Source organism: Pristiophorus japonicus, chromosome 10, assembly GCF_044704955.1.
Source record: "Pristiophorus japonicus isolate sPriJap1 chromosome 10, sPriJap1.hap1, whole genome shotgun sequence".
Lineage (NCBI taxonomy): Eukaryota > Metazoa > Chordata > Chondrichthyes > Pristiophoridae > Pristiophorus > Pristiophorus japonicus.
Window position 1 is genome coordinate 218,045,197 of NC_091986.1, and position 27,750 is coordinate 218,072,946.

General features: G+C 49.4%; 1 protein-coding gene across 4 annotated transcripts in view; it reads left to right on the forward strand.

The window, feature by feature from the left end:
- Positions 1–557: 557 nt before the first annotated feature.
- Positions 558–27,750, forward strand: part of LOC139275300 (solute carrier organic anion transporter family member 2B1-like) — a 105,040-nt gene continuing 77,847 nt past the window's right edge. For 3 of the 4 annotated variants that reach the window (XM_070892574.1, XM_070892575.1, XM_070892576.1), the window contains exon 1: positions 558–660. Coding sequence is in view for 1 of the 4 variants with exons in the window: in XM_070892573.1 (XP_070748674.1) it covers positions 1,224–1,269 (46 nt within the window). In the remaining 3 variants the exon portion in view is untranslated. Of the gene's footprint in view, positions 661–1,123; positions 1,270–27,750 lie in introns of those variants that run through there. The other variant, XM_070892573.1, reaches the window with a different exon arrangement.

Sequence of the window (27,750 nt, forward strand, 5' to 3'; positions counted from 1 at the left end):
GGCAGTACTGAGGGAGTGCTGCACTGTCGGAGGGACAGTACTGGGAGCGCCGCACTGTCGGAGGGGCAGTACTGAGGGAGCGCTGCACTGTCGGAGGTGCCGTCTTTCAGATGAGGCGTTAAACCGAGGCCTCGTCTGCTCTCTTAGCTGGAAGTAAAATGCACCACGGACACTATTTGGAAGAAGAGCAGGGGAGTCCTCCTCGGTGTTCTGGGGCCAATATTTATCCCTGAACCAACATCACTAAAACAGATTACCCAGGTCATTATCACCTTGCTGTTTGTGGGAGCTTGCTGTGCACAAGTTGCCGTGTTTTCCACATTACAACAGTGGCCACACTACAAAAGGTACTTTGTTGGCTGTGAGACGCTTTGGGACGTCCTGAGGTGATGAAAGGCGCTATATAAATGCAAGTCCTCCCTTTAAGTCGGATACATTGTACAGGTCACTTGAGGCAATTATGTTTTGGGATGTTTACAGCTGCCAAACAATTTACTCTCTCTCTCTCTCTCTCTCTCTGGTTCCTTGCACGGACTAGTTTCCCGGAACACACCCTTTTCCTCCCCCTCAGAGATTCACAAGCCAGCACTCAACTCCTTTGAGGCAACAGATTCAAAAAGCTACTGAAGAAAGTTCCGAGCGAGAGTCCAACTCGGAGAGGTGAGTGAAAAGGTCTTGTGTCGATTCTAACCTCGGCCGCGTCTTTCTGAAGTCCCAGAAAAGGGAGAGACAGAGAGAGAGAGAGAAAGAAAGTGAGGCTGAATTAATAATTCTGGATTCTAATCTCGAATTCTATCACCTTTTTTGTGAGTTTTTAGACTTTGCAACATTGATCATTTTGAAGAGGGTAGCGAATTGCAAACTGGTGCAGTGTCTGGATCCTGGGCTTGAACAAACCAGGAACTTGCAGAGCTGTGACGTTCACAGTGGGAGAACTTGGGTGTAAACTTTCCACACCATGCAAAGTCCAGCAAGGTGCCTTAAAGGTTTCCGTTTCTGTATTTTGGTTTCTGAAGTGAATGTTTGGTGTTTAGTGTTTTATTTCCAACCCCCAAAAATGAATAAATACGTCTTAAAACAACATACAGAAGTTCTGAGTTGAAAGGGAAAGATAGATTGAATACTTGTTTAATTGTAGCGAAGGTGCAGAAAATGCCAGTGAGTGAGAAAGAAAGTGAGACTTCCATTTATAAGCTGCCAAACCCGTTTTCAAATAGCTAAGGATGGATCATCACGTTACCAAAAGCACGAATGAGGAAGATTTGACAGGTTAGTGGTTTGAAATATAACTTTTGTAAGTCCACGCCAGAGATTCGAGCACAAAGATCCAGGCTGACACTCCAGTGCAGAGCTGAGGGAGCACCGCACTGTCGGAGGGGCAGTGCTGAGGGAGTGCCGCACTGTCGGAGGGGCAGTGCTGAGGGAGCGCCGCACTGTCGGAGGGGCAGTGCTGAGGGAGCTCCGCACTGTCGGAGGGGCAGTGCTGAGGGAGCTCCGCACTGTCGGAGGGGCAGTGCTGAGGGAGTGCCGCACTGTCGGAGGGGCAGTGCTGAGGGAGTGCCGCACTGTCGGAGGGGCGGTACTGAGGGAGTGCCGCACTGTCGGAGGGGTGGTGCTGAGGGAGTGCCGCACTGTCGGAGGGGCGGTGCTGAGGGAGTGCCGCACTGTCGGATAGGCAGTACTGAGGGAGTGCCGCACTGTCGGAGGGGCAGTACTGAGGGAGTGTCGGAGGGGCAGTACTGAGGGAGCGCCGCACTGTCGGAGGGGCAGTATTGAGGGAGCGCCGCACTGTCGGAGGGGCAGTACTGAGGGAGCGCCGCACTGTCGGAGGGGCAGTACTGAGGGAGCGCCGCACTGTCGGAGGGGCAGTACTGAGGGAGCGCCGCACTGTCGGAGGGGCAGTACTGAGGGAGCGCCGCACTGTCGGAGGGGCAGTACTGAGGGAGCGCCGCACTGTCGGAGGGGCAGTACTGAGGGAGCGCCGCACTGTCGGAGGGGCAGTACTGAGGGAGTGTCGGAGGGGCAGTACTGAGGGAGCGCTGCACTGTCGGAGGGGCAGTACTGAGGGAGTGTCGAAGGGGCAGTACTGAGGGAGCGCCGCACTGTCGGAGGGGCAGTATTGAGAGAGCGCCGCACTGTCGGAGGGGCAGTACTGAGGGAGCGCCGCACTGTCGGAGGGGCAGTACTGATGGAGCGCCGCACTGTCGGAGGGGCAGTACTGAGGGAGCGCCGCACTGTCGGATATGCTGTCTTTCAGATGAGACGTTAAACCAAGGCCCTGTCTGCTCTCTCAGGTGAATGTTAAAGATCCCACAGCACTATTTCGAAGAAGAGCAGGGGAGTTCTCCGCGTTGTCCTGGGGCCAATATTTATCCCTCAATCAACATCACTAAAACAGATTATCTGTGTCATTATCACATTGCTGCTTGTGGGAGCTTGCTGTGCGCTAATTGGATGCTGTGTTTCCCACATTACACCAGTGACTACATTTCAAAAGTACTTCATGGTCTGTAAAGCGTTTTGGGACATCCGATGGTCATGAAAGGCGCTATATAAAAGCAAGTTCTTTATTTATATGTAAGCTACTGCTCCGGACACATTGATTCAACTCGGAGCCAGCAGTGTTACCAACGACACAAAAATAATAGATCAGAAATAAGCCCAGACAGATTTGAATTATATCATCAGTGTTTGTAGAGTGGACGCATTCGGGTCAATGCAATTCGCTCTCTATAGGTGGCGGCCGGCATAAATACCTACGGATATAAGAAATAGGAGCAGGAGTCGGCCATTCGGCCCCTCGAGCCTGCTCCGCCATTCAATAAGATCACGGCTGATCTTCGACCTCAACTCCACTTTTCCGCCCGATCCCCATATCCCTCGATTTCCCTGAGAGTCCAAAAATCTATCGATCTCAGCCTTGAATATACTCAACGACTGAGCCTCCACAGCCCTCTGGGGCAGAGAATCCCAAAGATTCACCACCCTCTGAGTGAAGAAATTCCTCCTCATCTCAGTCCTAAATGGCCGACCCCTTATCCTGAGACTGTGACCCCTGGTTCTAGACTCCCCAGCCCGGGGGGGGAAACACCCTCCCTGCATCTACCCTGTCAATCCCCCTCAGAATCTTGTATGTTTCAATGAGATCAGATGTCATTCATCTAAACTCCAGCGAGTATCGGCCCATTCTCTCCTCGTAGAGGCAGTGTTTTTGTTGAGTGTTTGTTGAGCATAATTTGTATTGTACAGCTGTGAAGAAGACTCGGGGCTCAATTTTTTCCAAAGCCGTTTTTTGGCGTATTGCCAGAGTTACACCCGTTTTTCTCGGCCAGACCTACTCCAAAAATAAATGTGCCAAGTTTCCCCGCTCTATTTTTTTAAATTGGCGTTGCGCAGCTGGGGGGGGGTGGGGCGGTGGAGCCAAATGTCTGCGCCGAAACAGCGATGCTGCCCGTTCTGCGCATGCGCGGAGAAAAAAAAAAGGAAGTTTTTGACGTGACTGCTATGGGCCGCATGCGCAGTACGGCTCCCAATCTGCAATCGGCCATTGTTAAAGAGGCAGTTGTGTGTGTGAGAACTTTGAGCGCTGTGTGAGAACTTTAATTCTCATTGGGGAAAAATCGGAGCTGCAATACAAGATGCAACCCCGGCGCAAGGACCAAGAATTTCTTACAGGATGAAGTGGAGGCACTAGTTACTGTGATTGAGGACAGATGGCAGGAGCTGGACACCAGCAGAGGTCACATAAAAGTTCCACCCAAAGAAAGGAAGAAACTCTGGAACCAACTTGCAGAAGATTACTGTGCAATGGTGACCACCCCGAGGTCTGGAGACCGGTGCAAAAAGAAGTGGCAGGACGAGTGGTTAGTGCAAGTAATATTTTCATTTTTCACTGGAATTGCAATTGTCAATGTAGCCCTGTAACTTTGGGAAGCCAGCAATCCTGGAGAAGCCCACAGCCCTTTTATGTATTGCCTGTGCGGTCATGGGGAACTTTATGTCGTCATTCCTCCGGGCATATAGTGCAGCTGTCACCTGCTGAATGCAGACATGTGTTGCATGTTGAGAGGTGGCGCACACATCCCCAGTTGTAGCTTGGAACGATCCAGATGCATAGAATGAAAGTGCAGCTGCAACCTTCACTTCAACTGACAAAGCAGTCCTCCTGATGCCTCTAGGTTGCAGGTCTGCCTTGACTAACTCGCACATCTCGGTTACAACTTCTTTGCGGAATAGCAGCCTTCTGACACAGTCTGCATCACTCAGGTGCAGGTACGAACGCCTGTCTCAATATACCCGACGTGGGTAAGGCCTCCTGCCCAGCACCCTAAGGGCTCTGAGGTTCCTCATGCAATGATGTCGAAACAATTGTCTCTTCCGCAGCACCATCATGCAAAAAGGCTTGCACAAGATATGGCATTGTCAGTACTGCCCCCGTGCTAGAAGCTCAAAATGGCAGGCAGGTAGGACAAGGTTCTTTGTTCTCTCTCCCCACAAGGTCTATATGGACCACACTCAGGTCTGAGCAGGTGCAGTGATCAGGAACCTCCCACTCCCGGGCTACATTTGATGCGTAGCGCAGGCTTCTGATGCCTTCCACAGCCCTCCACCCACCCGGGCGTGATTTGATGGATAGTGCTGGCTTCAGCGTGGGCTTTATGAAAGGGAAATCACGTTTAACAAATTTGCTGGAGTTCTTTGAGGATGTAATGGGCAGGGTGGGTAAGGGGGAACCAGTGGATGTGTTGTATTTGGATTTCCAGAAGGCATTCGATAAGGTGCCACATAAAAGGTTACTGCACAAGATAAAAGTTCACGGGATTGAGGATAATATATTAGCATGGATAGAGGATTGGCTAACTAACAGAAAAAAGAGGGTTGGGATAAATGGGTCATTTTCCAGTTGGCAAACACTGACTAGTGGGGTGTCATAGGGATCGGTGCTGGGGCCTCAACTATTTACAATCTATATTAATGACTTGGATGAAGAGATCAAGTGTAACGTAGCCAAGTTTGCTGACGATACAAAGATGGGAGAAAAGCAATGAGTGAGGAGGACACAAAAAATCTGCAAAGGGATATAGACAGGCTAAATGAGTGGGCAAAAATTTGGCAGATGGAGTACAATGTGGGTTATCCACTTTGGCAGAAAAAATAGAAAAGCAAAATTTAATTTAAATGGAAAAAAATTGCAAAGTGCTGCAGTACAGAGGGACCTGGGGGTCCTTGTGCATGAAACACACACTGTTAGTGTGCAGATACAGCAAGTGATCAGGAAGGCAAATGGAATGTAGGTCTTTATTGCAAGGGGGATAGAGTATAAAAACAGAGAAGTCCTGCTATAACTGTACAGGGTATTGGTGAGGCCACACCTGGAGTACTGTGTGCCGTTTTGGTCTCCATATTTAAGGAAGGATATACTTGCATTGGAGGCTGTTCAGAGAAGGTTCACTAGGTTAATTCCGGAGATGAGAGGGTTGACTTATGAGGATAGGTTGAGTAGGTTGGGCCTCTACTCATTGGAGTTCAGAAGAATGAGAGGTGATCTTATCGAAACATATAAGATAATGAGGGGACTCGGCAAGGTGGATGCAGAGAGGATGTTTTCACTCATAGGGGAAACTAAAACTAGGGGACATAGTCTCAGAACAAGGGGCAAGCCCATTTAAAACTGAGATGAGGAATTTCTTCTCTGAGGGTTGTAAATCTGTGGAATTCTCTGCCTCAGAGAGCTGTGGAGGCTGGGTCATTGAATATATTTAAGGTGGAGATAGACAGATTTTTGAGCGATAAGGGAGTAAAGGGTTATGGGGAGCGGGCAGGGAAGTGGAGCTGAGTCCACGGTCAGATCAACCATGATCTTATTGAATGGCGGAGCAGGCTCGAGGGGCTAGATGGCCTACTCCTGTTCCTAACTTTTATGTTCTTATGTTCTGAATGCCTTCCACAACCCCCCCCCCCCCCACCTACCGCCCCCGGGCTTGATTTGATGTGTAGTGTAGGCTTCTGATGCATTCTGTATGCGTTCCACAGCCTCCGCCCGCCCCCCCCTCCCCCCCCCCCCTCAACCTCCCCCTCCGGGCTTCTTTTGCAACCGAGTCCCGAGCCCCTGTGTCCGGGCGTGGGACCGATTCTGCCAGCCGATGCTCCAACGCTGCAGCCCTGTTTGCAGACGTTCGATGGTGGCTTGTCAGTTGAAAAACAACTGAGAACTTGCAGAATTCCACCAAACATCCATTTACTGCATTATAAGGTTTTTTTAAAAAAAAAACTTAATCTTTGTTATGCATATTTAAGTGTTCTTGACTCCCTCCAAAACTTCGCTGAAATACAATGGCCAATTTTTCAACGCGCGCTGCTTTTTATTAACTCACCAGAAGGTTTTTTGGGAGTAGTCACGCACGCTGACCTGGGAGAAATTCTTTTTGGGCAGATTTCCATAATTGACAAATACTGGCGCAGACATCAGTTTACGCAAGAAATAATTAACCTAAAAAAAATCGTAACTCACTGAGTTACGCTGGCACACGTTCCTTGGGGAAACTTCAATTTTTTAACTTGCGCCAAAACAAACGGCGCGAATTACCGGGGGAAAATTGAGCCCAGAGAGAGGGCAGTCAATAATCACGCTGCAAACAGGCGCTAAAGATAGCTGAATCATCAAGACTGTAAAAACAATAGCTTAAAAATGCATCTGGTCTGCCGAAAGTGGCAGGTGATTCAGCAAGTGATGTAACTGGATAACTTTCAGATTACATAGAAATACATCGAATGTATAGCACAGAAACAGGCCATTGGGCCCCAGCGCTCCGTGCCGGGGTTTATGCTCCACACCAGCCCCCTCCCACCCCTCTCCATCTCACCCCATCACCATATCCCTCTATTCCCTTCTCCCCCATGTGTTTATCCAGCTTCCCCTTAAATGCATCGATCCTATTCGCCTCAACTCCTCCCTGTGGCAGCGAGTTCCACATTCTCACCCCTCTCTGGGTAAAGAAGTTGCCCCTGATACGGGCGCGGTTAACGGGATCCTGAGCGCTATCCATCGGCCCCCCAGTACTCAATACCCTGAGTGTTCGCCGTGTGTGTGCCGACTTGCTCTTGAGACTTGAAGTTTCCTCTTTATGAGGAGCGCTGCAGTTGGTTGGAAGCAGACTTTGGAGATGGCCAAGCTCTCCGCAGAGGTCGAGGCCATCAATGTCAGACCCTCTCGCCCAAGCACAAGGCCGGCTCTGGGTCACAGTGTCCGATTCCTTTCCCTGCAGGACATAACTGAATCATTTGTCTTTTTACAGCCCTCCGGCAGATTTTCATGGTGCAGGTACCAGCTCACAAATGACCAGGTTTATCAAATTAAATTTTTTTACATCCTGCCCCGCGGTGGGATTTGAACTGCGGACTTGTGGATTGCAAGTTCAGTGTCAACACCACTCGCCCACAGTACCCACAATTGCACGACTGGATATAGAAAGACTTGCATTTATACATAAGAACATAAGAACATAAGAATTAGGAACAGGAGTAGACCATCTAGCCCCTCGAGCCTGCTCCGCCATTCAACAAGATCATGGCTGATCTGGCCGTGGACTCAGCTCCACTTACCCGCCCACTCCCCATAACCCTTAATTCCCTTATTGGTTAAAAATCTCTATCTGTGATTTGAATACATTCAATGAGCTAGCCTCAACTGCTTCCTTGGGCAGAGAATTCCACAGATTCACAACCCTCTGGGAGAAAAAATTCCTTCTCAACTCGGTTTTAAATTGGCTCCCCCGTATTTTGAGGCTGTGCCCCCTAGTTCTAGTCTCCCCGACTAGTGGAAACAACCTCTCTGCCTCTACCTTGTCTATCCCTTTCATTATTTTAAATGTTTCTATAAGATCACCCCTCATCCTTCTGAACTCCAACGAATAAAGACCCAGTCTACTCAATCTATCATCATAAGGTAACCCCCTCATCTCCGGAATCAGCCGAGTGAATCGTCTCTGTACCCCCTCCAAAGCTAATATATCCTTCCTTAAGTAAGGTGACCAAAACTGCATGCAGTACTCCAGGTGTGGCCTCACCAATACCCTACACAGTTGCAGCAGGACCTCCCTGCTTTTGTACATAACATAAGAACATAAGAATTAGGAACAGGAGTAGGCCATCTAGCCCCTCGAGCCTGCCCCGCCATTTAACAAGATCATGGCTGATCTTGTACTCCATCCCTCTTGCAATGAAGGCCAACATTCCATTCGCCTTCCTGATTACCTGCTGCACCTGCAAACCAACTTTTTGGGATTCATGCACAAGGACCCCCAGGTCCCTCTGCACCGCAGCATGTTGTAATTTCTGCCCATTCAAATAATATTCCCTTTTACTGCTTTTTTTTCCAAGGTGGATGACCTCACATTTTCCGACATTGTATTCCATCTGCCAAACCTTAGCCCATTCGCTTAACCTATCTAAATCTCTTTGCAGTCTCTCTGTGTCCTCAACACAACCCGCTTTCCCACTAATCTTTGTGTCATCTGCAAATTTTGTTACACTACAATCTGTCCCCTCCTCCAGGTCATCTATGTATATTGTAAACAGTTGTGGTCCCAGCACCGATCCCTGTGGCACACCACTGACCACAGATGTCCAACCCAAAAAGGACCCATTTATCCCGACTCTCTGCTTTCTGTTCGCCAGCCAATTCTCGATCCATGCTAATACATTTCCTCTGACTCCGCGTACCTTTATCTTCTGCAGTAACCTTTTATGTGGCACCTTATCGAATGCCTTTTGGAAATCTAAATACACCACATCCATCGGAACACCTCTATCCACCATGCTCGTTATATCCTCAAAGAATTCTAGTAAATTAGTTAAACATGATTTTCCCTTCATGAATCCATGTTGCGTCTGCTTGATTGCACTATTCCTATCTAGATATCCTGCTATTTTATCCTTAATGATAGTTTCAAGCATTTTCCCCACTACAGATGTTAAACTAACCGGCCTATAGTTACCTGCCTTCTGTCTGCCCCCTTTTCTAAACAGAGGCGTTACATTAGCTGCTTTCCAATCCGCTGGTACCTCCCCAGAGTCCAGAGAATTTTGGTAGATTATAACGAATGCATCTGCTATAACTTCCGCCATCTCTTTTAATACCCTGGGATGCATTTCATCAGGACCAGGGGACTTGTCTACCTTGAGTCCCATTAGCCTGTCCAGCACTACCCCCCTAGTGATGGTGATTGTCTCAAGGTCCTCCCTTCCCACATTCCCGTGACCAGCAATATAGCGCCTTTCACGACCACTGGACGCCTCAAAGCGCTTTACAGACAATGAAGTACTTTTGAAGTATGGTCATTGTTGTAATGTGGGAAACGCAGCAACAGCAAGCTCCCACACACAGCAATGTGATAATGACCCAGATAATCTGTTTTTAGTGATGTTGATTAATGGATAAAGATTGGCCCCAGGACACCAAGGATAGCTCCCCTGCACTTCTTCGAAATAGTGGCCATGGGATCTTTTACGCCACGTGAGTGAGCAGACAGGACCTTGGTTTAACTTAACATCCGAAAGACGGCCCCTCCGACAGTGCGGCGCTCCCTCAGCACTGCCCCTCCGACAGTGCGGCGCTCCCTCAGCACTGCCCCTCCGACAGTGCGGCGCTCCCTCAGCGCTGCCCCTCCGACAGTGCGGCGCTCCCTCAGCGCTGCCCCTCCGACAGTGCGGCGCTCCCTCAGCACTGCCCCTCCGACAGTGCGGCGCTCCCTCAGCACTGCCCCTCCGACAGTGCGGCGCTCCCTCAGCACTGCCCCTCCGACAGTGCGGCGTTCCCTCAGCACTGCCCCTCCGACAGTGCGGCGCTCCCTCAGCACTGCCCCTCCGACAGTGCGGCGCTCCCTCAGCACTGCCCCTCCGACAGTGCGGCGTTCCCTCAGCATTGCCCCTCCGACAGTGCGGCACTCGCTTGTCAGTCTAGACTATGTACTCAAGTCCCTGGAGTGGGACTCGAACCCACAACCTTCAGACTCGGAGGCAAGAGTGCTGTCCACTGAGCCACAGCTGGCAATGTTTAAGCTATATGGAACCAACATTTTATAAGAAGTTTCTGTCCTTGATGAGACTGTAAAATGTAATGTCGTTTAAATCAATGGCCGCTATCATACTGTTCCAATGATGTCTCAATTCGAGGTCCTGACATCAAACGACTGGTTTGGGAACGTGCAGCAAATGTTCACAATATGCTGGGTTCACGTCCCACCATCGCAGTTTGAGAATATGAATTCAGTTCAAAAACAATCTGGAAATAACCCGGTGTCAGTAAAAGTGATTGTGAAGCTGTCGGATTGTCGTTCAAAACCCAACTGGTTCACTGCTGTCCTTTCGGGAAGACAACCTGCTGTCCAATGGGATTGTCCTTTGAGGATAGATTGGACCGATACTTTCTGGAGTTTAAAAGAATGAGAGGCGATCTCATTGAAACATACAAGATTCTGAGGGGGATTGACAGGATAGATGCTGAGAGGATGTTTCCCCCGGGACTAACGAGTCTAGAACCAGGGGGTCACCGTCTCAGGATAAGGGGTCGGCCATTTAAGACTGAGATGAGGAATTTCTTCACTCAGAGGGTGGTGAATCTTTGGAATTCTCTACCCCAGAGGGCTGTGGATGGTGAGTCTCTGAATATATTCAAGACAGAGATCGATAGATTTTTGGACTCTCGGGGAATCGAGGGATACGGGGATCGGGCGGGAAAGTAGAGTTGAGGTCGAATATCAGCCATGATCTTATTAAATCGCAGAGCAGGCTCGAGGGGGCGTGTGGCCAACTCCTGCTCCTAATTCTTTTGTTCTTACGTCCTTACCCAGTCTGGTCCATATGTGACTTCAATCCCACAGCGATGTGGTTGACTCTTTACTGCCCCCTGGAGTTCTCTGAGCAAACTACTTCGTTGTATTTGAGAAGAAGCAGTCCAACCAACACCTTTATGAGGACAACTAGGGATGGGCAATAAATGCCGGTGATGCCCACATCCTGAGAACTAATAGAGAAAAGGTGATCGTCACCAAGGGCAGGAAGGGTGTTGGGTTTTGTCAATGCTTCGATCTATTTTTTGGTACAATGCAAGCTTCTCCTGGGTGACTGGGTAATGCACTATCCAGGGCACCCTGTGGTCAGGAAAGGTCAATGGGTTCTGTGCCGACTGAGGCGATGTACACTTGCAAAAGTGTAACATCCCCACCGACACCTGGGAGCCCCTGGCCAAAGACTGCCCTAAGTGGAGGAAGAGCATCCGGGAGGGCGCTGAGCACCTCGAGTCTCGTCGCCGAGAGCATGCAGAAAGCAAGCGCAGGCAGCGGAAGGAGCGTGCGGCAAACCAGACTCCCCACCCACCCTTTCCTTCAACCACTGTCTGTCCCACCTGTGACAGAGACTGTAATTCCCGTATTGGACTGTTCAGTCACCTGAGAACTCACTTTTAGAGTGGAAGCAAGTCTTCCTCGATTTCGAGGGACTACCTATGATGATGGAGCTGAGTCCATGATCAGATCAGTCATGAACCAAAATACATTTCTCCCAATCTTTGAGCCATGTGTTTAACTCTCTGATCTTATTTACCCTGTGCAGATTTGCTGGTGGCTCAGGTAGTAATCCAGAGATTATTACCTTTTGTGGTTCTGCTTTTTAATTTGGCCCCTAGCTAGTCATACACCATCAGCAGAACCTCTTTCTTTGTCCTATCTATGTCGTTGGTACCCACGTGGGCCACAACAACTGGATCTTCCCCTTCCCACTCCAAGTTCCTCTCCAGCCCAGAGGAGATGTCCTTAACCCTGGCACCGGGCAGGCAACACAGCCTTCGGGACTCCCGTTCTCGACCTGTTACCTCGCATTCGTTGTTTGGGAAGAGCGCGTGCAGTATTTCCATTGCTCCATTCAAAGGGAGGGGGAGTTTTGATCATGTGCTGTGAAGCAATGATGTTGTGCTAAACCTGTACAAATCTCTGGTTAGGCCCCAGTTGGAGTATTGTGTCCAATTCTGGGCCCTGCACTTTAGGAAGGATGTCAAGGCCTTGGAGAGGGAGCGGAGGAGATTGACCAGAATAGTTCCAGGGAGGAGGGACTTCAGTTCTGGGGAGAGACTGGAGAAGCTGGGGTTGTTCTCCTTGGAGCAGAGAAGGTTAAGGGGAGATTTGACAGAGGATGTTCTGAATCATGAGGGGTCTTTGATAGAGTAAAGAGGGAGAAATTGTTTGGATTGGCAGGAGGGTCAGATTTAAGTTAATTGGCAAAAGAACCAGAGGGGGTGAAGAGGAGAATGTTTTTTTAGGCTGCCTGAAAGGGAAGTGGAAGCAGATTCAATAATAGCTTTCAAAATGGAGAATCGGATAAATATTTGAAAAGAACAACTTGAAGGGCATGCTGGGACAGAGTGGGGCGAGTGGAACTGATTGGGGAGTTCTTTCAAACAGGTGGGATGAGCCGAATGGTCTCGCTGTGTGCCGTATGATGATATGCAAATTGCTGGACTGCGTCATGCGGTCATTGATATGAGCGATTAAAATGCTAGATGCTTTATTCGACCAGAGCAATCGACCGAGCTATGTTCAAGCTCCCCTTTCTTGACTGTTCTCTGGCAGTGTCATCATCATCCTAGGCAGTCCCTCGGAACCGAGGAAGACTTGCTTCCACTCTGAGTGAGTTCTCGGGTGACTGAACAGTCCAATATGGGAATTACAGTCTCTGTCACAGGTGGGACAGACAGTGGTTGAAGGAAAGGGTGGGTGGGGAGTCTGGTTTGCCGCACGCTCCTTCCGCTGCCTGCGCTTGCTTTCTGCACGCTCTCGGCAACGAGACTCGAGGTGCTCAGCGCCCTCCCGGATGTACTTCCCCCACTTAGGGCGGTCTTTGGCCAGGGACTCCCAGGTGTCGGTGGGGATGTTGCACTTTATCAGGGAGGCTTTGAGGGTGTCCTTGTAACGTTTCCTCTGCCCCCCTGGGGCTCGCTTGCCGTGAAGGAGTTCCGAGTAGAGTGCTTGCTTTGGGAGTCTTGTGTCAGGCATGCGGACAATGTGGCCCACCCAACGGGGCTGGTCGAGTGTGGTCAGTGCTTCAATGCTGGGGATGTTGGCCTAGTCGAGGACGCTAACATTGGCGCATCTGTCCTCCCAGGGGATTTGCAGGATCTTGCGGAGACATTGTTTGTCATGTATTCAACTATCATTGTAACCCGTGTATAAGCTGACCTAAGTTGTACACCTTGAGAACATTGACCACATGGAGGTGAACTTGTAGGAGACACTCCTAATCTGGACTTTCAGGTAAAAAAGGGAAAGCTCTACCCACCACTTGAGGTCTTGGTAATAAAGGTAACTGGTCACAGAGTGATCTTCTCTCAAGTATGGGCCTCGTGTGCATTTATACTGTATAGTAATGACTTATCATTTGGCGTTCGGTCACCTGTGGTGGAGTAAACTCTACATCGTGTTCTTCCTCTGCTTCTATGGGGTTGCTGAAACTCGTTTTAGTTTGATCCACATATTTGCGGCAGATTTGTCCATTGGTAAGTTTAACTACCAGAATCCTATTCCCCTCTTTGGCAATCACAGTGCCTGCAAGCCATTTGGGCCCTGCAGCGCAATTAAGGTGAAAACAGGGTCATTGACATCAATAAATCGCACCCTCGTATTCCTCTCATGGTAGTCACATTGTGACTGATGCCTGCTCTCAACAATTTCTTTCATTATAGGGTGTTTAAGGGATAACCTGGTTTTGAGCGTCCTTTTCATTAGCAGCTCTGCGGGTGGAACCGCTGTGAGCGAGTGTGGTCGAGATCTATTGGCCAACAGGAGGCGTGATAAGCAGCTTTGTAGGGAACCCCCTTGGATTCTGAGCATCCCCTGTTTGATTATCTGCACTGCTTGTTTGAGGCCGGCTTGAACGGTGCCGTTCTGACATGGTTGATTCCGTTGCCTGCCATGAAGTTCTGGAATTCAGTGCTTGTGAAGCACGGGCCATTGTCGCTGACCAAGACGTCCGGTAGACCATGGGCGGCGACCATTGCCCGTAGACTTTCTACCGTGGCAGAGGATATGCTTGAATTTAAAATGGCACACTCAATCCATTTGGAGTAGGCGTCTGTTACAACCACAAACATTTTTCCCGTGAAAGGACCTGCGTAGTCCACATGGATGTGTGACCATGGCTTGGCAGGCCAGGGGCTAAGGGGGGCTTCCCTGGGTGCGTTGCCCAGCTGAGAACATGTGTTGCACCTGCGAACACAAAGTTCCAGGTCTGCATCTATCCCTGGCCACCAAACGTGTGACCTGGCAATTGCCTTTATCATGACAATGCCTGGGTGCTCATTGTGAAGTTCTCTGATAAACACCTCTCTGCCCCTCTGGGGCATGACTACTCAGTTTCCCCACAGTAGGCAATCGGCCTGAATCAAGAGTTCATCCTTGCGCCTATGAAACGGTTTAAATTCCTCAGGGCATGCCCTTTACATGGCTGCCCAGTCCCCATTCAGGACACATTTCTGAACTAAAGACAGCAGCGGGTCTTTATTTGTCCAGACTTTTAATCTGACGAGCTGTCACAGGTGAGCCTTCGCTTTCGAAAGCTTCAACAGCCATGACCATCTCAGCACCATGCTCGATAGCCCCCTCAGTGGTGGCTAATGGGAGCCTGCTGAGTGCATCGGTGCAGTTTTCAGTGCCCGGTCTGTGCTGAATTGTGTAGTCATAGGCGACTAACGTGAGTGCCCACCTCTATACGGGCAGATGCATTCGCATTTATGGCCTTGTTGTCGGCCAAAAGAGACGTTAGGGGTTTGTGATCTGTCCCCTGCTCAAATTTCCTGCCAAACAGCTACTGGTGCATTTTTTTTTACTGCATATACACATGCTAGCGCTTCCTTTTCTACCATCCCGTAGCCCCTTTCTGCCTGGGACAGACTTCTGGAGGCATAAGCTACCGGCCGTAACTGGCCATTGGCATTGACCTGTTGCAACACACACCCGACCCCCTAGGACGACGCATCGCACGTTAGAACAAGTTTCTTACATGGGTCATATAACGTTAACAGTTTGTTAGAGCACGCAACTTGTTATGCTCCATCAAAAGCCCTTTCCTGGCTGTCCTCCCAGACCCAATCGCATAGGAGCACGTGTAGTGGCTCTAACAGCGTGCTCAATTTAGGAAGAAAGTTACCAAAATAGTTCAGGAGCCCCAGGAACGAACGCAGCTCCGTCGTGTTATGGGGTCTGGGTGCTCTCTGGATCGCTTCCGTTTTGGACGCAGTAGGTCTGATCCCGTTTGCTGCTACCCTCCTCCCCAGGAATTCTACCTCTGGAGCGAAGAAGACGCACTTCGCCTTTTTCAGTCGCAGCCCTACCCGGTCCAGTCTGCGTAGCACCTCCTCCAGGTTGTGGAGGTGTTCTTCAGTATCGTGACCCATGATGAGGATGTCATGTTGAAAAACCACCGTCCTTGGAATCGACTTGAGGAGGCTTTCCACATTTTGCTGAAAGATCGCGGCGGCCGAGCGAATCCCGAACGGACATCTGTTACACTCAAACAACCCCTTGTGTGTCATGATGGTGGTCAGCTTCTTCAACTCAATCGGCAGCTCCTGGGTCATGTAAGCTGAGGACAGGTCCAATTTTGAAAAATGTTTGCCACCGGATAGTGTCGCAAAGAGGTCCTCCGCTCTCTGTAGCGGGTACTGGTCTTGGAGTGACACCCGATTGATGGTGGCCTTGTAATCGCCACATGTCCTGAATGACTCATCCGCCTTGAGCACCGGCACGATCGGGCTCGCCCAGTCATTGAATTCGACTGGTGAGATGATGTCTTCCCTCAGCAGGCGGTCCAATTTGCCTTCTATCTTTTCCCGCATCACGTACGGCACCGCTCTGGCCTTGTGGTGTACTGGCCCGGTGTCCGGGTTTATGTGAATCACTACCTTGGCCCCCATGAAAGTGCTGATGCCGGGTTGAAATAATGAGTCAAATTTGTCCAGAACCTGTGAGCATGATACTCGCTCCACAGAGCAAATTGCATTGACATCGCGCTCCATTTCCAGTTCATGACAGCAAGCCAACTCCTCCCCAGTAGTGCGGGACCATCTCCCGGGACAATCCAGAGTGGCAACCTGTTCTCTGAATCTTTGTGGGTCACGACTATAGTGGCGCTGCCTAGCACCGGAATTATCTCCTTTGTATATGTCCATAGCTGTGCGTCAATCAGCGATAATTTTGGCCTCCTGGCCTTGGACACCCACAACCTTTCGAACTGTTTGATACTCATCAGGACTGGCTGGCCCCCGTGTCTAGCTCCATTAATACTGGGATGCCATTGAGGAGCACTTTCATCATTATCGGTGGCGTCCTGGTATATGAACTGTATATGTGCTCCACATGAACTCGCTGAACTTCAGCTTCCCACGATTTCCCCCAGTATTCATTTGACCTTGTAGGGCTTACATCAGGCCCGTCCTCCTCGTACATCAACCTGGCTGCAGGCTTCCTGCACATACGCGCCAAGTGACCGCTGACGTTGCAGTTTCTGCAGGTATATTGCTGAGACCTGCAAGCTCTGGCTGGGTGTTTGCCTCCACATCTCCAGCATGAGCTGGAGGCCCCGTTGTTGGAAAAAAAAGGTCCATTACCAGTCGATCGTCTCTGACTGTCTCTGTAACTGTCCTTAAACGCACCATTGACAGGTGTTGATGACCCCATTCCTGGCTGATTTGTCCATTGCGATGGCATGAATCGCCGTTCAGCTAGCCATTGTCTCTGTTGAATTCCCCCTTTGGGTTCGACTACATGCTGGGGCATGTCCGATTGCCCTTGTCTGCCTCGAGAACTGTGTGCCGCGTTAACAATGTTGGCTCCCTGGTCGTTTGCTGCATTTGAGCCAAGATTTTTGTCATACATCATTCTGGTCTCTTCCTCCCCTGAGATAAATGTCTGGGCTATCAGAGCCGTCGCTTCCAAGGTCAAGTCTTTGGTCTCAATCAGTTTCCTGAAAACCCCAGCGTGCCCTATGCCCTCAATAAAAAAAAGTCTCGCAGCATCTCTGCTCTGCATGCATCTGGGAACTTACATAGGCTCGCCAGTCATCGGAGATCTGCTACGAAGTCTGGAACGCTTTGCCCTTCTCGCCGCCGGTGCGTGTAAAACCGGTGTCTCGCCATGTGCATGCTGCTCGCCGGTTTAAGGTGTTCCCCGATCAACTTACTGAGCTCTTCAAACGTCTTGTCCACCGGCTTCTCTGGCGCTAGAAGGTCCTTCATCAGGGAGTACGTTCTGGATCCACAAACCTTCAGATGAGCCCTGCGTTTGTCGGCCGAATCCTGTCCCAGCCATTCCTTAGTGACAAAACTTTGCTGTAGTCTCTCAATAAAGTCGTCCCAATCATCACCAACACAGTACCTCTCGTCTGTGCTGCTAGTGGCCATGCTCGCGTGGTTTAAATCCCAGTTTCTCGTCGCCAATGATATGTCCTTACTATACAGTATGAATGCACACGAGGCCCATACTTGAGAGAAGGTCACTCTGTGACCAGTTACCTTTATTACCAAGACCTCAAGTGATGAAGGTGGGTGGAGCTTCCTCTTTTATACCTGAAAGTCCAGGTTCGGAGTGTCTCCGACAAGTTCACCCCCTTGTGCTCAATGTTCTCAAGGTGTACAACTTAGGTCAGCTTATACATGGGTTACAATGATAGTTGAATACAAAAGAACATAAGAATTAGGAACAGGAGTAGGCCATCTAGCCCCTCAAGCCTGCTCCACCATTCAACAAAATCATGGCTGATCTGGCCGTGGACTCAGCTCCACTTACCCGCCCGCTCCCCATAACCCTTAATTCCCTCATTGGTTAAAAATCTATCTATCTGTGATTTGAATGCATTCAATGAGCTAGCCTCAACTGCTTCCTTGGGCAGAGAATTCCGCAGATTCACAACCCTCTGGGAGAAGAAATTCCTTCTCCACTCATTTTTAAATTGGCTCCCCCGTATTTTGAGGCTGTGCCCCCTAGTTCTAGTCTCCCCGACCAGTGGAAACAACCTCTATTGCTTTTCATTATTTTAAATGTTTCTATAAGATCATCCCTCATCCTTCTGAACTCCGAGTAAAGACCCAGTCTACTCAATCTATCATCATAAGTTAACCGCCTCATCTCCGGAATCAGCCTAGTGAATCGTCTCTGTACCCCCTCCAAAGCCAGTATATCCTTAAGTAAGGTGACCAAAACTGCACGCAGTACTCCAGGTGCAGCCTCACCAATGCCCTGTACAGTTGCAGCAGAACCTCCCTGCTTTTGTACTCCATCCCTCTCGCAATGAAGGCCAACATTCCATTCGCCTTCCTGATTCCCTTCTGCGCCTGCAAACTAACTTTTTGGGATTCATGCACAAGGACCCCCAGGTCCTTCTGCACTGCAGCATGTTGTAATTTCTCCCCATTCAAATAATATTCCCTTTTACTGTTTTTTTTCCCCAAGGTGGATGACCTCACATTTTTCGACATTGTATTCCATCTGCCAAACCTTAGCCCATTTGCTTAACCTATCTAAATCTCTTTGCAGCCTCTCTGTGTCCTCTACACAACCCGCTTTCCCACTAATCTTTGTGTCATCTGCAAATTTTGTTACACTACACTCTGTCCCCTCTTCCAGGTCATCTATGTATATTGTAAACAGTTGTGGTCCCAGCACCGATCCCTGTGGCACACCACTAACCACCGATTTCCAACCCGAAAAGGACCCATTTATCCCGACTCTCTGCTTTCTGTTCGCCAGCCAATTCTCGATCCATGCTAATACATTTCCTCTGACTCCGCGTACCTTTATCTTCTGCAGTAACCTTTTGTGTGGCACCTTATCAAATGCCTTTTGGAAATCTAAATACACCACATCCATCGCTACACCTCTATCCACCATGCTCGTTATATCCTCAAAGAATTCCAGTAAATTAGTTAAACATGATTTCCCCTTCATGAATCCATGCTGTGTCTGCTTGATTGCACTATTCCTATCTAGATGTCCCGCTATTTCTTCCTTAATGATAGTTTCAAGCATTTTCCCCACTACAGATGTTAAACTAACCGGCCTATAGTTATCTGCATTTTGTCTGCCCCCTTTTTTAAACAGAGGCGTTACATTAGCTGCTTTCCAATCCGCTGGTACCTCCCCAGAGTCCAGAGAATTTTGGTAGATTATAACGAATGCATCTGCTATAACTTCCACCATCTCTTTTAATACCCTGTGATGCATTTCATCAGGACCAGGGGACTTGTCTACCTTGAGTCCCATTAGCCTGTCCAGCACTACCCCCTAGTGATAGTGATTGTCTCAAGGTCCTCCCTTCCCACATTCCCGTGACCAGCAATTTTTGGCATGGTTTTTGTGTCTTCTACTGTGAAGACCGAAGCAAAATAATTATTTAAGGTCTCAGCTATTTACACATTTCCCATTATTAAATCCCCCTTCTCATCTTCTAAGGGACCAACATTTACTTTAGTCACTCTTTTCCGTTTTATATATCGGTAAAAGCTTTTACTATCTGTTATGTTTTGCGCAAGTTTATTTTTGTAATCTATCGTTCCTTTCTTTATTGCTTTCTTAGTCATTCTTTGCTGTCGCTTAAAATTTTCCCAATCTTCTAGTTTCCCACTAACCTTGGCCACCTTATACGCATTGGTTTTTAATTTGATACTCTCTATTTCCTTGGTTATCCACAGCTGGTTATCCCTTCTCTTACCGCCCTTCTTTTTCACTGGAATATATTTTTGTTGCGCACTATGAAAGAGCTCCTTAAAAGTCCTCCACTGTTCCTCAATTGTGCCACCGTTTAGTCTGTGTTCCCAGTCTACTTTAGCCAACTCTGCCCTCATCCCACTGTAGTCCCCTTTGCTTAAGCATAGTACGCTCGTTTAAGACACTACTTCCTCACCCTCAATCTGTATTACAAATTCAACCATACTGTGATCACTCATTCCGAGAGGATCTTTTACTAGGAGATCGTTTATTATTCCTGTCTCATTCACAGGACCAGATCTAAGATAGCTTGCTCCCTTGTAGGGTCTGTAACATACTGTTCTAAGAAACAATCCCGTATGCATTCTATGAATTCCTCCTCAAGGCTACCCCGTGCGATTTGATTTGACCAATTGATATGTAGGTTAAAATCCCCCATGTTTACTGCCGTTCCTTTTTCACATGCCTCCATTATTCCCTTGATTATTGTCCGCCCCACCGTGAAGTTATTATTTGGGGGCCTATAAACTACGCCCACCAGTGACTTTTTCCCCTTACTATCTCTAATCTCCACCCACAATGATTCAACATTTTGTTGGTGGTATTTCTCCAGCGATTTGAGGTGTCTGCTGTACATGGTCCATGTCTCTGAGCTTATACAGGAGGGTGGGTATCACTCCAGCCAGATTGGAGGGCCTGGTCTTCGAATTCTCTCTTCTTCAGGTGGCAGTGTCACATCTCCCTCGTCAGACACAACAGACCAGAATTTGCGTTCGAAGGTTTCCCGCCGGCGGATGGCTCCAACCTCGGAAATTCCCACGAAAGTACCCGGGAGGTACGGAGGCTTGCTGTCCTGGACCTCTGCGTGAAGGCCTGCGTAGGGACTCTCAAATCCCAGGAGCGTGTGGGTTTCCTACGCATCGCTGGGATCACGTGGGCCAGCCCAACCTATCAGAGTAGGGGGAATCTCCATTCATACGTAACGTGAGTTCCGTATATACGGACCACCATTGGGAGTACCCACAAAACACACACAAGCACGGAAAATAACTTTAAAGAACCATCACATATTTCAAATGAATAAAAATTGAATTGAATTAATTATTTAAAAACAAAAATTGATATATAAATTTGCCTATTTTAACAGGTCCCAAAATAAACTCACCTTATTTAATAGGATTTAAAATGTTTAAATTATTTTTAAAGAGGCATTTTTTCGTACTTGAAAAGTCTTACGCTGGTAACAAGCAGGCCTTACACCAGCTTTTATCAGTCGTTAGAATTTGAAGGGCATTCGTTGGACAGGAGGTAGGCAAATAGCCCGACCCTGCCCGGGGAGGCTCTTTTTTACCTCCGAATGCGATGGATCAGTCAAGAGGATTCTTGACCGGTCGCAAGTGCCGGGTTTTGGAGCATGCGCTTCGCATACCTAAATCCAGAACTTGCGGGGACCCCCACGGGCGCGTGCGCAGCTAGTACGCCTCCGCATTACTTAAAAATGCATGCCTCCGCAAGATCCATTAATCCCCTGAGAGGACAGACGCACCAAAGTTAGCGTCCTCGACCAGGCCAACATTCCCAGCATTGAAGCATTGACCACACTTGATCAGCTCCGCTGGGCGGGCCACAGTGTCTGCATGCTAGACATGAGACTCCCAAAGCAAGCGCTCTACTTGGAACTCCTTCGCAGCAAGTGAGCCCCAGGTGGGCAGAGGAAACGTTACAAGGACACCCTCAAAGCCTCCCTGATAAAGTGCAACATCCCCACCGACACCTGGGAGTCCCTGGCCAAAGACCGCCCTAAGTGGAGGAAGTGCATCCCGGAGGGCGCTGAGCACCTCGAGTCTCGTCGCCGAGAGCATGCAGAAATCAAGCGCAGGCAGCGGAAGGAGCGTGCGGCAAACCTGTCCCACCCACCCCTTCCCTCAGCGACTATCTGTCCCAGCTGTGGCAGGGACTGTGTCTCTCATATTGGACTGTTCAACCACCTAAGGACTCATTTTTAGACTGGAAGCAAGTCTTCCTCGATTCCGAGGGATTGTCTGTGATTAATGACCTTGTACGCGCCCGAGGGGGGCCGTGAATTCGGGCCCGTAATCAGCAACTTGTCCCGACGGGATTCTTCAGCAAATATTTCGGGATCCAACTCAAATATTTAAAACAGTCTGTCAGCCGTGCCTCAGTCTCTGAGGAACAGAAGTTTGTGGTTTCGAATCCCACTCCAGGGACTTGAGTATAATGTGGAAAAAAAGTGAGGTTGTCCACTTTGGTTAGGAAGAATAAAAATAGCAAATTATTTTTTTAAATGGAGAGAGGCTATGGAATGCTGAGGTGCAGAGGGACCTGGGGGTCCTTGTGCATGAAGCACAAAAAGTTAGTATGCAGGTACAGCAAGTGATCAGGAAGGCAAATGGAATGTTGGCCTTTATTGCAAGGGGGATGGAGTATAAAAGCAGAGAAGTCCTGCTACAACTGTACAGGGTATTGGTGAGGCCACACCTAGAGTACTGCGTGCAGTTTTGGTCTCCGTATTTAAGGAGGGATCATCATAGGCACACATAGCAGAGCTGGTCTCCAATGGTCCTGGTTAACCCTTGCCACTGGACCAAGACCTAGCTCTGTCAAGCCCGTGTGGTGGCTGGTGAGCAACGGCCACTCCACGTTAAAAAAATCCACGCACAGGCATCTTCCACCCTTCAGGATGTAGTTCGGGATCTGGAATATTAGGTCCTTCATTGAAACACCTGTGAACTTATCCTTTTTCGGTGTGGAAACAAGTCATCCTCGCTTCGAGGGACTGCCTATGATGATGATACTTTCATTAAGAAGCAGTTCAGAGAAGGTTCATTACGTTGATTCCTGAGATGAAGGGGTTCCCTGGTGAAGAAAGGTTGAGCAGTTTGGGCCTGTACTCATTGGCGTTTAGAAGAATGAGAAGTGATTTTATTGAAACGTATAAGATTCTGAGGGGGCTCGAAAAAGTAGATGCTGAGAGGATCGAGGGGCCGAATGGCCTACTCCTGCTCCTATTTCTTATGTTGAGCAGAGAGTCTAAGCTGGCACTCCCAGTGACCAGTACTGAGGAGTGCTGCAATAGTGGGGCTGCCACCTTTTGGATGAGGCATTAAACTGAGGTCCTGTCTGCCTTTGGGGCACCCAGCAGTCATGAAAGGCGCTATAGAAATGCAATACTTTCTTTTCTTTTTTTTTTAATGGTGGTTGTACAATCTCACTGGTCTATCCCAGGGAGTGAACAGCCTTCGAAGCATTTCATCTCACCCCATCAACCTATCCTTCTATCCCTTTCTCCCTCATGTGTTTATCCGGCTTCCCCTTAAACCCATCGATACTATTCGCCTCAACCCCTCCCTGTGGCAGCGAGTTCCACATTCTCACCGCTTTCTGGGTAAAGATGGTTTTCCTGAATTCCCCATTGGAATTATTCGTGACAGTCTGATATTTCCATACACTAACTGAACACATTATACAATGAAAATCCTGTGCAATATTCATACATGACCATTTCAACACAATTATCTCCTGGATTAGTTTCGATCGCCTGGATGGGTCGGAGAGGAATTTTCCCAGATTTTTTTCCCCCAACTGGCCTGGGTTTTTATCTGGTTTTTGCCTCTTTTTTTTTTCCCCCCCCCAATTAGCCTCAGGAGATCACATGGCTCCGGTTGGGGTGGAGTGTAGAATGTTTCATTGTTAGGCGTGTCGCAGTTGTGTGGGGCGGACTGGTTGGGCTGGATGCTCTGTACCTTTCCGCCATTGTTCATAGGTTTATATGTAACCTTCAGGGCTGCTGACCGAGGGCCGTGCGGCTCTTTGTCGTCCGGCGTGGACACGATGGGCCTCCTTCTGCGCTGTACATTTCTATGTTTCTATATGAATTTTATTTCTCTGCTGTTTCAGAAGACAGTAAACTATTTATTATAAATATGTTAATAAGGGGAGTGGTACTAGCTGAGGTGCTCTTGCAGAAAGCCAGCACGGGCTCAACGGGCCAAATGGCTTCCTTCTGAGCTGTGACCATTCTATGATTCTGTGATTCTACGATTGTGGCCCCCAGTTCTGGTCCTGCCCTCAAATGGAAACATCTTCTCTACGTCTAGCTTACTGAACCCCTCCGTAATCCTAAAGACCTGTGGTTGGTTCTGTAACTAGCCGAGCCACTTCACTCCTCTGTAACCCTTCCTGCGACACATCACTCCTGGACATTGTCTGCCCAGCGATTCCTTGGTCCTCCATGGAAGGTACGTGAGCTCTTTCAGTCCTGAAACTATCCCAGACCTTCGCAGTCGTCGCTCTTGGATCTGCCGTTTAAGCTCCGTTTCTTTCGCAAGCCATGTTCTTCGTGCATTATTCTTCATTCTTTCAATTGTAGATACTTTCAGTCACTTCACTTTATGCAATTTGGCAGAAAAAAATCAAAGAGCAAGTTATTATTTAAATGGAGAAAGATTGCAAAGTGCCGCAGTACAGCGGGACCTGGGGGTCCTTGTGCATGAAACACAGAAGGATAGTATGCAGGTACAGCAAGTGATCAGGAAGGCCAATGGTATCTTGGCCTTTATTGCAAAGGGGATGGAGTATAAAAGCAGGGAAGTCTTGCTACAGTTATACAGGGTATTGGTGAGGCCACACCTGGAATACTGCGTGCAGTTTTGGCTTCCATATTTACGAAAGGATATACTTGCTTTGGAGGCAGTTCAGAGAAGATTCACTCGGTTGATTCCAGAGAGGAGGAGGTCGACTTATGAGGAAAGGTTGAGGATGTTGGGCCTCTGCTCATTGGAGTTCAGAAGAATGAGAGGTGATCTTATCGAAACATATAAGATTATGACGGGACTTGACAAGGTGGATGCAGAGAGGATGTTTCCACTGATGGGGGAGACTAGAACTAGAGGGCATGATCTTAGAATAAGGGGCCGCCCATTTAAAATGGAGATGAGGAGAAATTTCTTGAGGGTTGTAAATCTGTGGAATTCGTTGCCTCGGAGAGCTGTGGAAGCCGGGACATTGAATAAATTTAAAGCAGAGGTAGACAGTTTTTTAACCGATAAGGGGTTATGGGGAGCAGGCAGGGAAGTGGACCTGAGTCCACTTGGACGTGGATAGAGAACTGGTTGGCAGACAGGAAGCAGAGAGTCGGGATAAACAGGTCCTTTTCAGAATGGTAGGCAGTGACTAGTGGAGTATCGCAGGGCTCAGTGCTTGGACCCCAGCTATTTAGAATATACATTAATGATTTGGATGAAGGAATTGAGTGTAATATCTCCAAGTTTGCAGATGACACTAAACTGGGTGGCGTCATGAGCTGTGAGGAGGATGCTAAGAGACTGCAGGGTGACTTGGACAGGTTAGGTGAGTGGGCAATTGCATGGCAGATGCAGTATAATGTGGATAAATGTGAGGTTATCCACTTTGGTGGCAAAAACACGAAGGCAGAATATTATCTGAATGGTGGCAGATTAGGAAAAGGGGAGGTGCAACGAGACCTGGGTGTCATGGTACATCAGTCATTGAAAGTTGGCATGCAGATATAGCAGGCGGTGAAGAAGGCAAATGTATGTTGGCCTTTATAGCTCGGGGATTTGAGTATAGGAGCAGGGAGGTCTTACTGCAGTTGTACAGGGCCTTGGTGAGGCCTCACCTTGAATATTGTGCTCAGTTTTGGACTCCTGATCTGAGGAAGGACATTCTTGCTATTGAGGGAGTGCAGCGAAGGTTCACCAGACTGATTCCTGAGATGGCAGGACTGACAAATGAGGAGAGACTGGATCGACTGGGTCTGTATTCACTGGAGATTAGAAGGATTAGAGGGGATTTCATAGAAACATATAAAATTCTGACGGGACTGGACAGGTTGGATGCAGGAAGAATGTTCCCGATGTTGGGGAAGTCCAGAACCAGGGGACACAGTCTAAGGATAAGGGGTAGGCCATTTAGGACCGAGATGAGGAGAAACTTCTTCACTCAGAGAGTTGTTAACCTGTGGAATTCCCTGCTGCAGAGAGTTGTTGATGCCAGTTCATTGCATGTATTCAAGAGGGAGTTAGATATGGCCCTTACGGCTAAAGGGATCAAGGGGTATGGAGAGAAAGCAGGAAAGGGGTACTGAGGGAATGATCAGCTATGATCTTATTGAATGGCGGTGCAGGCTCGAAGGGCCGAATGGCCTACTCCTGCTTCTATTTCTTATGTTTTTATGTCCCGTTCTCACCAACTCACTTCTGCTGTTGGTACCTTTTGCTCATCAACTTTTCTCATGTTCCAACACTCCGATCATATAATAATAATAATAATAATCCGGGCTGTATTATTCACACTATTGTTGAAAAAACGCAACAGCCACGTTGCTGACTGCAATGTCCGTCACACAGCAACGATTTGCAAGATATGCTAATCTGTTTTTCCCAGATGTTGTTTGGGGAAGAAGTGTGGTTCGAGATAACTTCCTCCTCTTGGAATTGAAGATTGGAACTTTTAACATTCACATAAATAGACACATTTAATTTTGTTTTAATGTTTCAGTCAAAGGAAGTTACGATTAACAATGTGGCTTTTTCTCTGCACCGCATTGCAGTAGCAGCCTGGTAGTATGTGTTCATTAGCCCAGGAACTAGAGTTGAACACAGAACCTAGCCTCAGTGTGCAGCTCTCTCGTCTGAGTCAGAAGGTTGTGAGTTCGAGTCCCATTCCAGAGACATGAGCACAAAATCCAGATGTGCACTCCTGTGCTGTGCAGAGGGAGCGCCTCACTGTCGGAGGGGCAGTGTTGAGGGAGCGCCTCACTGTCGGAGGGGCAGTACTGAGGGAGCACCGCACTGTCGGAGGGGCAGTACTGAGGGAGCACCGCACTGTCGGAGGGGCAGTACTGAGGGAGCACCGCACTGTCGGAGGGGCAGTGTTGAGGGAGCACCGCACTGTCGGAGGGGCAGTACTGAAGGAGTGCAGCATTGTCGGAGGGGCTGTACTGAGGGAGCACCGCATTGTCGGAGGGGCAGTACTGAGGGAGCACCGCATTGTCGGAGGGGCAGTACTGAAGGAGTGCAGCATTGTCGGAGGGGCAGTACTGAGGGAGCGCTGCACTGTCGGAGGGGCAGTACTGAGGGAGCGCCGCACTGTCGGAGGGGCAGTACTGAGGGAGCGCCGCACTGTCGGAGGGGCAGTACTGAGGGACCACTGCACTGTCGGAGGGGCAGTACTGAGGGAGCACCGCACTGTCGGAGGGGCAGTACTGAGGGAGCGCCGCACTGTTGGAGGGGCAGTACTGAGGGAGCGCCGCACTGTCGGAGGGGCAGTACTGAGGGAGCGCTGCACTGTTGGAGGGGCAGTACTGAGGGAGCGCCGCACTGTCGGAGGGGCAGTACTGAGGGAGCGCTGCACTGTCGGAGGGGCAGTACTGAGGGAGCGCTGCACTGTCGGAGGGGCAGTACTGAGGGAGCGCTGCACTGTCGGAGGGGCAGTACTGAGGGAGCGCCGCACTGTCGGAGGGGCAGTACTGAGGGACCACCGCACTGTCGGAGGGGCAGTACTGAGGGAGCGCCGCACTGTCGGAGGGGCAGTACTGAGGGAGTGCCGCACTGTCGGAGGGGCAGTACTGAGGGAGCGCTGCACTGTTGGAGGGGCAGTACTGAGGGAGCGCTGCACTGTCGGAGGGGCAGTACTGAGGGAGCGCCGCACTGTCGGAGGGGCAGTACTGAGGGAGCGCTGCACTGTCGGAGGGGCAGTACTGAGGGAGCGCTGCACTGTCGGAGGGGCAGTACTGAGGGAGCGCTGCACTGTCGGAGGGGCAGTACTGAGGGAGCGCTGCACTGTCGGAGGGGCAGTACTGAGGGAGCGCTGCACTGTCGGAGGGGCAGTACTGAAGGAGTGCAGCATTGTCGGAGGGGCAGTACTGAGGGAGCGCTGCACTGTCGGAGGGGCAGTACTGAGGGAGTGCCGCACTGTCGGATGGGCTGTACTGAGGGAGCGCCACACTGTCGGAGGGGCT